At 38.4% G+C, this 15762-nt stretch overlaps 1 protein-coding gene across 4 annotated transcripts in view; it reads right to left on the bottom strand.

The window, feature by feature from the left end:
- Window positions 1–15691, bottom strand: part of shroom2a (shroom family member 2a) — a 34837-nt gene extending 19146 nt beyond the window's left edge. The window contains exons 1-3 of one of the 4 annotated variants that reach the window (XM_087179970.1): window positions 15440–15691; window positions 13645–13855; window positions 3386–3534 (exon numbers count right to left, since the gene is read on the bottom strand). In XM_087179970.1, the coding sequence (XP_087036096.1) occupies window positions 3386–3534; window positions 13645–13855; window positions 15440–15531 (452 nt within the window). In that variant the 5' untranslated portion in view covers window positions 15532–15691. Of the gene's footprint in view, window positions 1–3385; window positions 3535–10955; window positions 11329–13644; window positions 13856–15439 lie in introns of those variants that run through there. The other 3 variants (XM_023428903.2, XM_087179968.1, XM_087179969.1) reach the window with 3 other exon arrangements.
- Between the last annotated feature and the right edge of the window lie 71 nt (window positions 15692–15762).

The raw sequence follows: 15762 nt of genomic DNA on the forward strand, positions 1-15762 counted from the left end.
AAATGATCTGTGCTTCCGTGAAATCTAGTGGCACTGGTCAAAAAGTGTTATCCATTCTGTTTGATTCCTTGCTGTCAGTTGTTACAGCTGCTTTGAAGACACGTGCAGTCCATATTCAGTTTAGTGATATATCACTAACTAGAATATACAACTCAGAATTTACTGCACTTAGCTAAATTACAACTTTTGGATTTCCAGTTAGTGAAGCTGGAATCCATGCAAATACTATGTGTCTATATGGGACAATTATAGTTCTTAACCGTATACAGTAATTAGTGTTGGCAAGTTTTAAACAAATTTTGCATAAAAACGTGCAATTTAACTTCAGCTCACACCCCGGTTTTGTTCCTGATGCACAATACTTCAGAGATTTCCTCATCTGACAGACTGAAGTAGAAGCACAGAATGAACACTGGGTTTGTTGAGGCATGTGCAAAGACAACAAGACACTTTCACACAGGTTACCACACCTATCTGTTCTCTCTGTGACGCGTGACAAGCTTCTCCTCCCCTCTCCCATATGACATTACACCAACAGTTTCACATTAGTCACTGCATGCAAAATACACGACTTGCTACATCAAGCTCCTCCCTTCCAACCACACCTGTAGGCAGGAGCAGGTTGTGACAGTTTCCTGATCTTCGTTCAACTATCCAACATTATCCCTGAGATAAACAGAGAGGTGTTTCATGGCTGCCACCTGCATGCTCAGGCACAGGTTAAGCTGTAGACAAACATCAGGGCTCCACATGGGTCCAGGTTGCATTTTCAAAACCCAACACCAGAATTCTACACAACATGCAGACTGCAGCTGGATGAGAAGAAGAAGAAGAAGAAGAAATGGGACTGGAATTGAAGCTTTGAGGTTCTGTGATGAACAATTATCACTTTGCTGTTTTCTAAATCAGACACAAGACTTGTTATTGTGGCCTTGGAAAATGACTGTGTGGAGATCCTATTTGAGAGTATCGTGACAGAACACAGTAAATTCTTCAATATAGACGAGCAGAAGAGACAGAGTCCTGTGAGGCTAAAACCCTGTCTAAAATACAGTAAGACTTGACCTTGTAAGGAAATGTCTTTCTCCATCTTGAATCACAAGCTCACTGGAATGACAATATCCACATCCCTCAGTTCTGCCTCTTTCTTCTTCCTATTCCTCCTTTGTTTCAAAATGAAAAATACAAACTGCAACCACAGAGACACCTCTGCTGGCATGCTAGCTGATTAGCCAAGACACAGAACACTTTGGAAATGTTTAGAAATATTTGTACTGCTTATGGGTCCATTTACTGTCTAAGTTTCTCATACACACTACTACAATAATGATAACAGACATTTAAGAAATATTTACAATTCAAACCGCTACCACAAAATTCACTAATATTTTAAAGACAGCAAAATAAAAGAACCTTTCCCAAGGTCAAATCCAGTGTCCCATTGTTAATTGTCCTGTAGTCTCTTGGTATGTGTCAGATGTTTATCAAAAATTCATTTTTGAGTTTGTTCAAACTGCCTCTTTTTTCCTGTAAAACATTAAAATATTGTAGCATCCCTCACTAATGAAGCTACGAACCGTTAGCTGCTTCCACCAGCTCTCTATCCGTTAACTGAACACAGGCTTCTGTGGGCAGCAGCCAACACCGAAACAACAAACCTAACTGGTTTACAATGTGATCTCAGCACTACTATCTGACTTCAACTCCCACTGTAGACTAACTAACAGCCAAGAACAACAACAACACTCCTCACTCTCTGTCAATCACAGGTATGTTATGTCACACATATCACTGTCAGGTAGCTGTGATGACTGACAGGCTTCATGACCTCTAAACATAAAACACATTCACTGACAACATGGAAAACTCAGTAACTGCAATAACCTGCCCTTTTACCTTATCTGAACATAACACAGTCTAAGTAACACTATAACATCACAGTTATCACTAACATGTCACCCACATATTTTTGATGAGTCATCGTGAACTCAGGGGTGTATACATACATTGATCCAATCAAATGTGACTTGGGGCGGGTAGCTAACATTGGCAATCAGATTAAACTATACCTGATATAAGCTTGTTGGTTCTAGTATCTAGCAGAGCAATGATATAGTAAGACGTGTGTTTGGATGTCAGTTATCAAAAACCTTGTTTATATCTTACAACTCCATGTCTACATACAAATCCTTATTGCTCTGTATCACTTGAGACGCAACAATCAAACATTTTACATCACCCTTGTAACCAAACCCAGCTCATATATCCTGGTTCACTCAAAAAGACGTCACCTTCCCTCAGGCAGGCTGGTTATTTATTCAGATTTTTTTTTTAACTATTGCTTATCTGCTCATCAGAACTGTATGGGTGTGGTTTGATCAGATTTGATTGACATTTAAATAACATAACTAATCAAATAGACTAAGATTGTTATAGACAGCAATGTAATCCTGTTTTCAGTCCAATAATCCAATAATAGACACGTCCATTGAGAATAAAAGACAATGAGTGAGACTCACAGCCACATCCTTGTGGATGGATAAATGGAGAGTGGACTTCCTTGTACAGTAGGATTTTTTCAGGGATTACGTTATGATATGATACAATAGAGAGAAATGCAGATGGCTAAGAGAGACAATGTGGCTAGTGTTTCACACAAAGCAAGGCCATTTGTAAGAAGGCCTCCAGGACTCTGAACAAATGATTCATCACTTAAACAAGATATGAATACTAAACAATACGACGAGTCAATAAGTCACAAGGACTGGCTTCTGACAAAAGAGTGAATGTAATCATTTATTGTGGGTTCACTGTTCATCAACAGTGTGTTCTTTACTGAATGAGAAAGAGTGAGATGTGTGGCACAAATGCAGCTGGCAAAGAAAACAATGTAAACTAGAAATGCCCCCTATCACAGAGGGCGTGAGAGCCACTGACAACAAGGTGTTACAAAGGTCCCAGTGCCATATACTGTCATTTGCATCACAACTTCCCCTTGTCTGTCCTTCCCACACCTGCCTATCTAACAGAGGGAATGATGTAATCCATAACCTCTCTTCCTTCTTTTAACTTGATTGTCATGAAAACCGTCACAGACCATGAACTGCTCTCGCCTTCAACCCAAAATAACCTGGCAAAACAGGACCATCCAGCTACCAAGAACTCAACAGTGACAGTGTAGAAATCCCAGAAAGCATCGGCTAGTCTACAGACACACTGCGCAGGCAAAAAGCTTCAAGGGCCAGGCTCCTACGTCTCCTCTGTCACCTTGGTTTGTTGGCAATGTTACCATGGTGAGCTCTTAGGCTGGGGGGGTGGTGCACTTGTGACAGCAGCAGATGCAGGAGGAGAGGGCAGGGGAGGGGACCAGTGATTGGTTACCTACCTTTTCACCACCAGACGGAGGGTCTTATGGGAGCCTTTCACAAGGCAGATTGCCTCCTGTCTGTAGCCACTCAGGGGAATCTCGTTGATGTTGACGAGCTCGTCTCCCACCTGGAGACACACAGCTGCTGCCTTGCTGCCTTCCTCAACCTGCAACATAAACGCAGCAGGTGGAAAAGAAGAGAATTTAACACACTATTTGACCAAGCCATCAAAATGTTTCAGTATGCATATTTGTGTTGGCTAGCTAGTTAGCAAGTGAGTAGCTATGATCCATGACTTTTTTTAAGATAATTTTTTTTGCATGTACCTGTATTTTTGTACCTTTAAAGAGATAGACAAAAAGAAAGGCAGAGAGAGAGAGAGGTAGAGAGAGAGAGAGAGAGAGGTAGAGAGAGAGAGAGAGGAATATACAATGTAGTGTTGGCAATATTAAGCCAGATTAGTACTTCCTCTTCCTGACGTCTTCTTTTCTGTCATTTAAGAAGGTTGTATGTTCAGTTTAAAGTCTGATACACTGTTGTTCCTGCATTGCTCTGTGTACTGTGAGGCAGCTAGAAACATGCAGTGAGTCATCTGACAAAAGACCTCTCAACTGATGCATCGACCCTTTAGGGAACAGCCCCAGTTTAGACAAATTCCAGTTGTACACCAACACCAACTTTTCATTCTTTAGCTGTTAGCTGGCAGTACAGTCCAGTTTATTGTATGTGCCGTACCTAGGAACACCAGCATCTCCTTTCTGTTTGAATTAGGGCTGAATGAGATGCAAAAAAATCATATTGCAATTATGTGATTATGATATTGTGAAATACACTGTGATATTGTGATTGCGATATGAGTCACAATTTCAGTTGGAATGGTCATTTTTGCTTTGTCATTTTCACTGAAATAAATATAAAATGATGCAATTTTTGTTGGGGTCTTGTACCAAATAAGCATGTTTATGTCAGCAGACCATGATTTGTAGGCTGGGGCATCTCTGTAACTACTACTATCAAAAAAAATCCAGCTCCTGTGATTTGGATATTGCACTTGGCCATATTGCGATTTTAATAATATTCTGATTGTTGTTCAGCTCTAGCGTGAGTTGATACGAACGGAGGACGACATATGTTTTGGAATTCAGAGGAAAGTAGATGACATCAAACTGTCTTCATGAACCTCTGCCACTGGCATGTGTGCTCTAGCATGATGTGATAACAGGAGTAGAAAGGATGTTGCACACCAATCATGGATTATGCCATTATCAGAATGGCAGCCAGCACATAGAGAATACACAGTTTATAAGTAGGTACGAACAGACTTCTTATGCTTCTTATATTCAAGGGCCTCCTACTACAGTGATTAAGTAACCTCGCACAACCTAACCTTGGTGCTACTTACTGCCTCTCGGTACTTAAAATTCAGTGATAAGCAAAAATCTGATATTTACTGAAGCTTTTAAGCTATTGTGGTGCAGATTGTTCTAATGTGACCTTACATGGCAATGTTTGTGTGGTGTAGAACAGCTAAGGGTTCTTAGCTGATTAATCTATTATTTTCTTAATTAATCAATGTGGTGTTTTAGTCTATAAAAAGTTGAAAGTAGTGACAAATACCGATCACAATTTGCTAAAGCCCAAGGAGACAAAATAAAATGCTTGTTTTTGCTTGTTTTCTTGAAGCTGGAACCAGAGTCTGATTTTTGCACAAATAATTACTTGAGCATGAATAAATGAATAGAAATTGAAAAATGTATGAAGTTACTGTTGTTGAAGACATGAGGATCAAATTTGGACAAATTTTGTCAGTGTCTATTACAAATCCTCAATGCAGAAAACCATTTATGAAAGAAAATTATGTTGTAATTTAATAATGTAAAGCTCATTATCATTAACGTCATAAAAACTCCATGAAAACCTCAAGAACATGTTTTGTAGGTGGTTAATGCTAAATGCTAAATTTTGACAGCTGAATACTGTGAAATACATGAATAATAGAAAATGTATCTTGCAATTATCTCAATCAAAACCTTATGGCAGTTGATTTATCAAAACCAAGCACAACATTACTACTATGAAAAATGCTTAACTGATACAGTATGTGAGAGACATGCATCTCATGTTGACATTCTTAATGTATTTTATATGGTAACAGTGACAAACACACTGTTTACCAGACTTAACAGCAGGCAGGGCAGTTTCTAAAGAGAAGGATCAAAGGCTATAAAAATACTTCAAAAGCTGCTGTCCAAACCAATGGCATGATGTAAAAACAAACACTATTGTATTTGTCTGCGGGCAGACACCTGAAATAACACATCTGTCAAAGGGAAGTACAGTGAACTGAAGTCAGCAACTGCTAGTGTTGATGTACTCTATCTCTGGAGAGGGCTCACCAAATACAAGATATTAAACTGAAAGAATCCCATCTCTGAAGTGTCAGATACACCAAGCTTTAAGGTCAGGGCTGTCCTCACACTGACGCAGAGAGTCAGATATTAGAGGTGCAAGACAGAATGGCTAAGTGTGGAAAGAAAAGCAGCCAGAAGTTGCTTGGCAGTTGGCACATTAACACACACAAGCCAAGCTCTGCAGCTGATTATCAGGTCTCCACTCAACCTGTGAGTGGGGGCTGCATGACTCAACTACAGAGGTATGTGTACATTTACAGACCATTACGTCTTATACGGCCTTTTTCCCCAGAACAGAGAACCAGAGCCAAAATAGCTCTAATATAGAACATTTTCATTCCTCTAGAATTCTGATTTTAAAGCAGGGTTAAGGTCAAGGATTTTTATGATGGCTGGCTGGATTCCTGAGACGGTCCTGATATGGTAGTGTATTTTGTAGAAACACTGAATCACTGACTGATACATTTACTGTGAGTTACAGGGTTTAAAACAGACATAAAACACCACAGTTTAACTGAAACTACAAAACCATTCTTACTAGATAATAGTAAGATGAATGATTTTAATCACATTTAGACTAACTGTTGTTTTTCACAAGCATAACCATGGTTGTAGGCAAGTAAGATTAAGTTAAGGTCTGAGATAGAGGTGTCACAGCTCAAGTAACAAACATTAAAGGATAAACCAACATCCTTTATCTTTGTTACTGTCTCCAAATCCACTTAAAAGATCAACTGGATGCATAGCATGTGTGCGGAACGTCTTTTTGGTTTTGATTTCGGTGCACATGTTAACAGGTTAGAGCGACATGCTGCCTTGCAGCCATGAGCCGTTATCTAGAGATTTGGCCTCTCACCTATTTTTCATGTATGACGAAGAAAAGATGTTGATGTCATATTGACATCATAGCAGCAACATTACATAAAACCGACATCTTCCTCTATAGTTTCTAAGCCTAAACTCAATCTGAACATGATACAGACATGAATTTTTTTTTTTTAACCATTTTAGCAGCTGCATATAGAGACAGTGTCATTTTAGTTACGTTTTCTGTCAAAAATAAATCAGAAATTAATTTATATTGAAGTAAAATCAACATTCAACATTCCAGTAACCTGTAAACTCTATGTAGAGAGACAAAGCTGCAGCAGCAGAGACACAGCCGGTGTGAACATCACAACTCTGGCAGTGTGTTGGCGTTAGTCTGTCTCTCAATACTTTCTGACTTCTCTAACCTGTCTGTCACTCTCAGCTGCAGGCCCAAGTCAATAGTTTATTTACTGGGCACTACTTTCAGTTGGTGATGAATACACATTTGCTATTTCAGTATCACCAAGATCAGGGAAGGACTGACACAAAATGAGAATACTACAGTCTATGTTTGTTCATGATAATGAAAGATGTCAGCCAGTACTGAAAAAGCTTGACAGGATATCTGTAAAACAGGCTAGAACTACATACTAATCTGGCTTTTATTCCATACAACCTTACAGGAAACAAGGCTCCACAAAAACAAATATTTTAAAAATGTAAATAAAAACAACAAAGTGTCAAGTTGCAGTATAAAAGAAAACCAAAGGGCAAATAAAGACAGTGTTCACACAACATCAAGGCAGGAGATTCATACTGCTTCTACAAACACTTTTCACCACGGCAGACCAATCAGCATGAGCCATGCCATGTCCTTTGTTTACCATCTTCCTCCAGGTTATAATCAGTCAAACTGCAGCCATCCTGGATGCCTGAGTGTCCTTAAAAATAGCCCTGTGTCTCTCTGTGGGACATGAAGGGAAGGATGTGGTGGCAATGAGAATAAGGAATGTGTCTTTTCTGCTGACAGATGTCCTGTGCAGCGCGCTGACAGGGCACTGAACTCAGACCTCATGTGTGGTTTTCGGCATTGGCTGCACACATCATTGAGAATGTTCATCGCAGTTTGACAAGTCAACAGCAGCCGCATAAACAAACGCACCCAAAGTTGACCTTTGCACTGCTTGTAATGTTTTTAGGGTTTAGTTGAATAACATCTGTCTCTCTAAATGTAGACAGATGTTTTAAGCATCTGTGCCTTTTGCAAAGTTCTTCGAATAAATCACTATATTTGATTGTAACACACAATAACCGTGTTAACCTGCAAATCTGCGATACACCTATTCACATGACTCTGTTAGTGGCATCTATGGAGTTACAAGATTAAATCATTGTACTTGTACTGTAGTTATGAGGACAGTTTAGGGAGTGCACAACATAACCCACAAACAGTGGGTTTCATGACAGAAGAAGAGAAAGGAAATGTCATGAGGGTTAGCATGTTAACCCTCGAAATAGATGTTAGCTTTGTATGACTCAGTTGTCAGAGTTACACAAACACCTGCTAAGTGTTCACCCATGTTCACCAGCTAGCTGCTAACTTTGTCTACCTGCTGTAGCCAGGTAATGTGAAGAGTGCTTTTATGCTTTCTCACTGAAAACAGTTGCCAGCTGTTGCGGAAAACAAAACTAGTGAGAGTTTTGAGGATAACTCAAACCAGTAGTTACACGCTAAGCTGAAAGAAGCTAAGACGCTCAGTGTTGAGGGGAACCGCAGAGTCAGGTGGTGATTCTCTGTGGGTTTATCACAAGTGATACATTTCTCTTATATATAGTAATTTGATCCATTGCTTCCTTGCAATCCAAAATATTGCTTCATTGTTCACATAAAAATATTGCTTATAATATATTTAATGATTTAATGAATAAGAAAGACAGAAAAAAACTATTAACACCTTAATATGTGAATGTTTTTGTTCATACATGTGATTGACTGGGTACTGAACCTCAATACATTTTTTGGAAGTGACCAAAATGTGACTGTATGAAAAGTTGGCATTGTATTCCCAAATTTGTACTATATACTTCTTTAATCAGAAAGCATGTGTAAAAGCAGAATCTTGTGGATTTTAGACAGCAATTTATTTTTCTAAAACAAAATTTTTGTTTTATGCAAAAGAGGATTTGTAGAACAATGTTTATATATTACAAAAAGTAAGATGTTGAAATGAGCATTGTTTCATTATTGGTACTGAAACTTACAAGTACTACACACAACAGTGATTCTATGTCTATGAAATCCCAGATAAGACATAAGTGGAAGTGACTTTGTGCCTTTTGCATAAAAAATACCAAAAAAAAAAAGAATTACTCTCAAACAAAGGGAATTCCAGATTTCCACATAAGCGTAAAAAAAACTGTTTCAGTATAATAGGTTAGCAAGCCACAAACATTTAGGTAACACTAAATAATCTTTGCAATAACTATGTTTTGTATTTCATACATAATAATGCTGATCATTTCCATCAAAGAGTGCACTCATCCATTCCTTCATCTCAGTCTAAATGTCCTTCAATAATCCTCTCAACATTCTGTATTCTGACTTCCACAAACAGAAAACTATTTGAATCTTCAAGTCTTTCTCCTCCCACGAGCCATACTTAGCTCCAGAGGTTGAGCAATCCTGGTACAAGCTGAGCCCACAATAATGTCACACAAAGGATTCATTAATTGGTAAAACCTGTTTACCTGCAGGTGATTTATCACAGCGTGTAAGAACACAGATATTCTGCAGTGTTTCTGGTGCTGGTTCTTTAAGAGTAAACAATACTTTCCTCACATAAAATTGGATCCTGGCAGAGGAAACATATGTATGAGATGCATGCCCAGCTGTGTTTGGTAAAACAGGATTATTTAAGTTTATTGAGACTAAGGACTTTAAGTCCATGAAGACCTTGAGCATAACCTGAGTTATGAATGGAATGTTAAGAATTTTAATTAGATCCAGGATATTTTCTTAACCAATACTCTAAACCTCTCATCAAACTGAGGGCCCCCTTTTTTTTTTAAACTATCCTTCATTTGAGCTATCTCAGAGAATGCAGAACAAAGTTATTAAGTTTGGCCTTCCTCACAAGTATGTGTTCCTCAGGTTTTTATGTAAAACAGCCATCCTGCCAAAACCAGTGTGCTCACTACTCACACAGAGGCAGAAATACATACATACAAAAACAAGAAGACATTGCGAAGGAAAAAAAATCTAATTAAAAAAAAAAAAGAAAACTGGACTTTTCTGATTACAGGTCAACAAACAGTGAAGTGGACTGTGGCTGACAAATGGTTAGTTGCGGGAAACCTGACCAAAAAATCCATAGGGTGCTGCTGCTGTGTGACATGGTTCAGCAGTACACAGTGGACAGGAAAATTATTAGAACATTTTAACTAGCCTGACAAAGTATTTTCTTACATTTTACACAGAAGAATAAGTAAATGCTGTGTTTTATTGTTTAATAATATAAATATAAATATTATAAATATAAATCCAAGAATTGATCTGATCAGCCAGGAATTTAACTTCTACGTCATTCCCACCTGTTCACGTAGGATAGAGATATGCTGTTATTTTAAAACTGCACTCATGAAAGCAGGACATAGTAAACATAAGGCAGCAAAAGCAACCTATGATATGTTACACTGAAATCACCATCACAAAAAATTGGGCAGATAAAGAACAAAGGGCACCAGGTAGTACACACAGGCTTATATGTATTTGTCTGCTACATATCCACATATTTATATTATTAGACAGACAAATGTTGGGAATAAGAGGAATTCAACTTTTTTTTCAGTATCAAGCAGACAGTGGTCTGTATATATACTTTAAGGGAAATAGTAGATTTACTTGCATCCTTATCTAGTTAACTCACAGAATTCAACAACACACCTTTGTAAATCAATGGTGATAATCTGAGAGCTGCTCCGAAAGAGCACAAATCACTAATCCTGACTTAATTTATCCCATCATGCCATTCCTACGGGCTTCAGGCTGTCATGGATAATTCACTACATTTAGAAAATCAAACAAAGCTCCAACATTCCTCCTCTGCTCCTGGTACCATATGCTACCCTCGGAATTGAAATTCAACCCAGCACAAAAATATGAGAAAGCAAAGGTCCAGGTGGGATCTAATAACACACACCCTAGTGTAAGTGACATGAAACATAACTCTGACGCATTTGAAGACAGTTTGACAGACACGTGTTAAGTCTCGTCCATGACCAATTTATTTTATGAGATCACTGAACAATGTCTTCAAGTGGGAGTCAGCAACAGGTGAAAAGTTCAGTGTAAAAGACAATATCTCACCATCAGATGCAAACAGATCCGCTGTTGGTCCTTGGAGTAAGGATGTGGCGTTCAGTGACATTACATGAACAATAAAATGCTGTCAATATCAAACCAGAGAACGGCAGTCCAGCTGGGCAATGCTTCACCCCACACAATTCAGCAATGTGACCTCGCCATTTAATCTTACAGCTTAAGGACTTAAAATTGTCAGAATTCTATTCATTTGAATCACATGCTTGTAAAACCTACGGTAATGGGGTGAAGGTGGTCCTGACTGTATTGCTCCAAGCCCATATGATCCAGAGTTTCAGTCATCGGAGTTTGGACTTTGGACCCGTTTTTGGTGAATACAGAAATGGCGACCAAAAAGCAAGCAGGGACACAGTTCTCAACTAACAGGTGCTGGGATTTTAGCAAGTCAAATTAACTAGCAAGGTCTTTTGTGGTAAATCATTACACAGTCAACAGAAAAGTGAGGTTACAGTGTGATTTCAGAGCTGATTGGGCTGCACTGTGATTAGGTTGTTCTCATGACCACTGTTTGCATATTGCTGCTCGTATCACCCACTTAAAGTCATAGCACACAAGAATTACAAGCTATAGTTCATGTTCAGTTGAATGTTTCTTTTTTTGTAGAACGCTGATATAAAATGCTGACTTTCAAGCATTCCGGTTGTACTGTACTACTTCAGCCAGATCTGCCAAATGACCACAGCTGTAGACTGAGCAGATCAAACTTGAAAGGAGACATTAATAATATAGCTACATCCAAATGCAACTGCTCTGAAACAAGCATAAGAGTCTACAGCGATGTTAGCAGCTCTTCAAGGCTGAGGTGCTTTGAGCTAACATGCTGATAGTAAGTAACTTTTTTCTAAACTTTCTTGGTTGAAATAGTTTGAAAGTTTTCGAGTGAGCTTCACCTTTCTAACCAATCAGAGAATCTCATGGATTCAAGGAGGGGCTGGGCAGAATGTAACCGAGCAGGGAGAGGGAGGGGTGGGAGGAGAAGAGGGGTTTGTTTTTGAGTCTCATGTTCATCATAGTAGGTTAGCAAGTTATCATGGTGATACATTTGCTTATTAGCATAGAACACAAAGTACTGAGGCTAATTAAGCTGGATGAATTGAAATTTTGATCTCATAGTGGCACTAGAGAAAAGTCAAGTGATCACTAAGATCATAAGGATTCATCTTCTTGGAACCATGAATGTCCGTACCAAATTATGTGCCAATACCAACAACGAGCTAATGGTGATTCATCCAAAAGATGTCAAGATATTTCACTAAAAGCCAAAAATGTCACCCTGAGGGTGGCGCTAGAGGAAACATAATGGAATCCCCACAGTTAGTGGGATTCATGTTCTGGGGAATGCATATTAAAAAAAATCATGGAAATGTTAGGATATTTCAGTCTGGACCAAAGTAGCAGACCGAACAACCAACCAAAACTATAAAAATACACACAAGAACAATAGACAGTAAAATGTTTGCCTTGCACAGTAAGCAGTAGGGCTAGTTGATATTGTGATAAAACAATTTTCATGTGAGTTGATATAGATAATTATTGATCATTTTTAATTATCACTTTTAAATAAAGACCAGGAGGAAAGTAGTAAGTTATGTCCTTATACTGTTTGGATGTTTTGTCATACAGTTTTGCTGTAGGTGATAAAATAAGTTTGTTGTATTCCCACTCTTGGGCGGGACAATTTTCCTGCAGTTTACACACAATGGTGTTCTGATATGAGTTAGACTTAGAGAAACCAAAAAACGTCATACTGCCAAACTGACCCGTCCCTTTATGTTAACAATTTCCTCACCGTCTTCACTGGCTGGACTCATTTGTCTCCCTTTATGCTTCTTGTTGTTGATGACAACTGAACAACACATCTGTTAAACGAATGGGTATTTGTGTGCCACTCATAGCAGGCTCCATTATCAAGGCATGAGACAGGGAGGGAGCAAGCTCAGGGTTTTTTCGTTTTCTTTTTGCTATTGATGAAGTGTTTATCACTGGTACATATTCCTACTGTTTCATCGCACAGGCCTAGTAAGCAGTGATCTGTCAGAGTAGTCAGCACCTTGTGTTTAGTTAGATGACAGCAACTACTAAAATTATAATCTTAGTTTATAATCTTAGTGTCTGGGCCACTACTACCAAAAGTTATCGTGCAAACACAAACACAGAGTAATGTTTAACTTTGCCAACTATATTCACCTGTGCGATCATGATAAAGGTCCTATGATCCATTGTTTGGGATCCAATGTGAAAGGACATTGAGGATGTTCACTTGAGGGGACACGGATAGTAACTGCCGTTGATGCAGCTATTCACTGACATATATACAGTAAATACACACCTCTGACCGATGATCTTGCTTTTATTAGTCATTTACTTGGTAAACCCACATGTTTAAAAATGTTAAAAATGCTGTTGAATGCTGCAACAATGACAATTTGATTGCATGTAATTTTTATATACTTTGCTGACTACAGTATTAAAATGTGCAACTTGTTAATGACATTGACAACTTGACTGGAATTGACAATTTACAGGAAGGAAAAAATTTAAGGATTTTGCCAATCAAAACCCTATAGAAGCATTTTTGTTTTGCAGCTAAAGCCCAGCTCTCCAACCTGCTGAGTTGCACTGAACACCTCAATTCTCACCTATCTTTGATATAAGAGTATTTTAGATCACTCACCTTGGTTATGAGGAGTGGCTCTCGATGCTCCAGTCCACCTCTGAGTGTAAACCCCCATGGCGCACCTCCTGAGAGAAATACATCCACCAGCTTCCAGCTCTCTCCATCTCTGCTCCTCTGATCCAGATCTCCTGATTTCTGCATCACATGCCAAGGACTCTCTGCTTCTGTGTAGTGTAAGTCATTTCTATATCCTTCGGCATCCATGATACTGTTATGAAAATAAAGATCATCAATGTCCACTCAACACATGTTAAGTACAGTCCCATGTGGACTACATTCGCTACTTTAGAGCAATTTCGGGCCCAATGTACTATTCATAAAATACTATTGCGCATATAATTGAGAAAGTTGGAAGCTTTAGCTAGATCTTAACTGGTGCTAAAGCACAAGACAATATTTCCGTCAATCATAAATCATCAAGATTTTATTGATCACTTTCACAGCTCAGCATGGTCTGACCCCATGTTATACCACTGATCTTTTAAGCCCTCCTGAACCTGAGCTTGCCCTGAAAATACAACTGACTGTACAATCTACACTGAATAAAACTAAGTGAGAATTTTACCAGTGTCTGGAGAAAAACTCATTAAGAGACTAATTTTAGACTGGTTGAAAAGGAAATATTTGAAACTGTTATCCACTTAATGCTTCTCTCTTAATGCTTTTTGCAATTTATTACAGCTGAACTTGTTTTGGAGGATTTATTTTTTTTCATGTATTTGTTCATATGCAATATCTGCTCTAGGCAAGCTGTGTTATTAAAAGCCAATATTGCAGTAGAAAACTGGTCATTGTAAATCTGTTTGAGCCATTAAATAATAAATCTTAACCATTAATGCTGTACCTTAGTTAAAAAATACAAACAAAATAAAGAAAACTGAAAGATTCTGGATTATTAATAGATTTTACAGAATGCTGTTCATATTCATTTCATCAACTCTACTTTTTATTTTTGCCCAACTGCATTTTAATCAGACCAACACTGATTTGTAGGCTACGCTAGTTGATGCTGCTGCGAACCTAAAATTGATTACTCGTGGCCTATTGTCTTTTACGTTTTGCAGGCTTTAATCTGTATTAACCATAATCATGTTTAGAAGAAAAAAGAATAGTAGATCAAGTAGACAATCATTGCTTGTCAATGTTGAGTAATACAGTAAGTGTTTTCAAACATTGCCGCCCCATTAAGTTAAACAAAACCTTACACAAAGCAAAATAATCTTAATTGCATCTAAAATGAATTGCAAAAGGTCTTGGCCGCGTTAATTCTGATTAATTATAAGATGCAAACATCAAATATGCATAATTTCCATAGGTTTCCGACTTCCATGGTCACTATGGCTCGGCTAGCTTCAACAGTTGGAAGTACGTTTATGCTCTTAATTTGAAAGGGACAACGCTTCAGGACACGAATGAATGTGTGAATGTTAAATCCAGCACATTCGCCCGTCATACGAACTGTTTTAGTGTTTATGGGGAATAAAACTGCATCTCGGTGTCACTAATTTAAGAAATCTGTAACGCTTGGTAAACACCTGTTGTCATACTCCAGACAGGCTGACTTAAACTTAATGCTCTTATCTGTGAGACACACTAACAATGTCGAGCAGCACAATGGAAACCATCTTCGCCTGTATCAACAAATAAGTAAAACTGAGCTGAGTTACACAGACCTGCCTCACACATTTGTAACCGGATCAACAGGCGCAAAATTATAATATCAACTACTCTACTGCACCAAACCTATAGCTTTATAAAAAATGATCACAAACCAAGTGTTTAGACGGCTGACCTTACCTGGGAGTTCAACTTCTGGATAAACCGGTGAACACGAAAGCTTCCTCGGGGTGGCACGCAGCTATATCCCAGGTTTACGTTAAACATGCTTCATCTTTTGTAAAAGTTTCTATTTTCTAATGAATCACTTTTTAAACAAATGGCTAGTTGTACGTTTCGTGAAATAAGTCGACAGTTCCCACTGTTTTAAACGCAGCAGCTCAGTCCGTATCCTACTACATGATCCAAACCAAGAACGACACACTGACACACTCAGGAGAGTTTAAATTAGCTAAGCTAACCTAGCTCCATCCATGGACAACAAGGATAACAAGTGTA

This window comes from Seriola lalandi, unplaced genomic scaffold, assembly GCF_002814215.2.
Source record: "Seriola lalandi dorsalis isolate HSWRI2012SDOR001 ecotype SW California unplaced genomic scaffold, Sedor1 jcf7180002054885, whole genome shotgun sequence".
Taxonomy (NCBI): domain Eukaryota; kingdom Metazoa; phylum Chordata; class Actinopteri; order Carangiformes; family Carangidae; genus Seriola; species Seriola lalandi.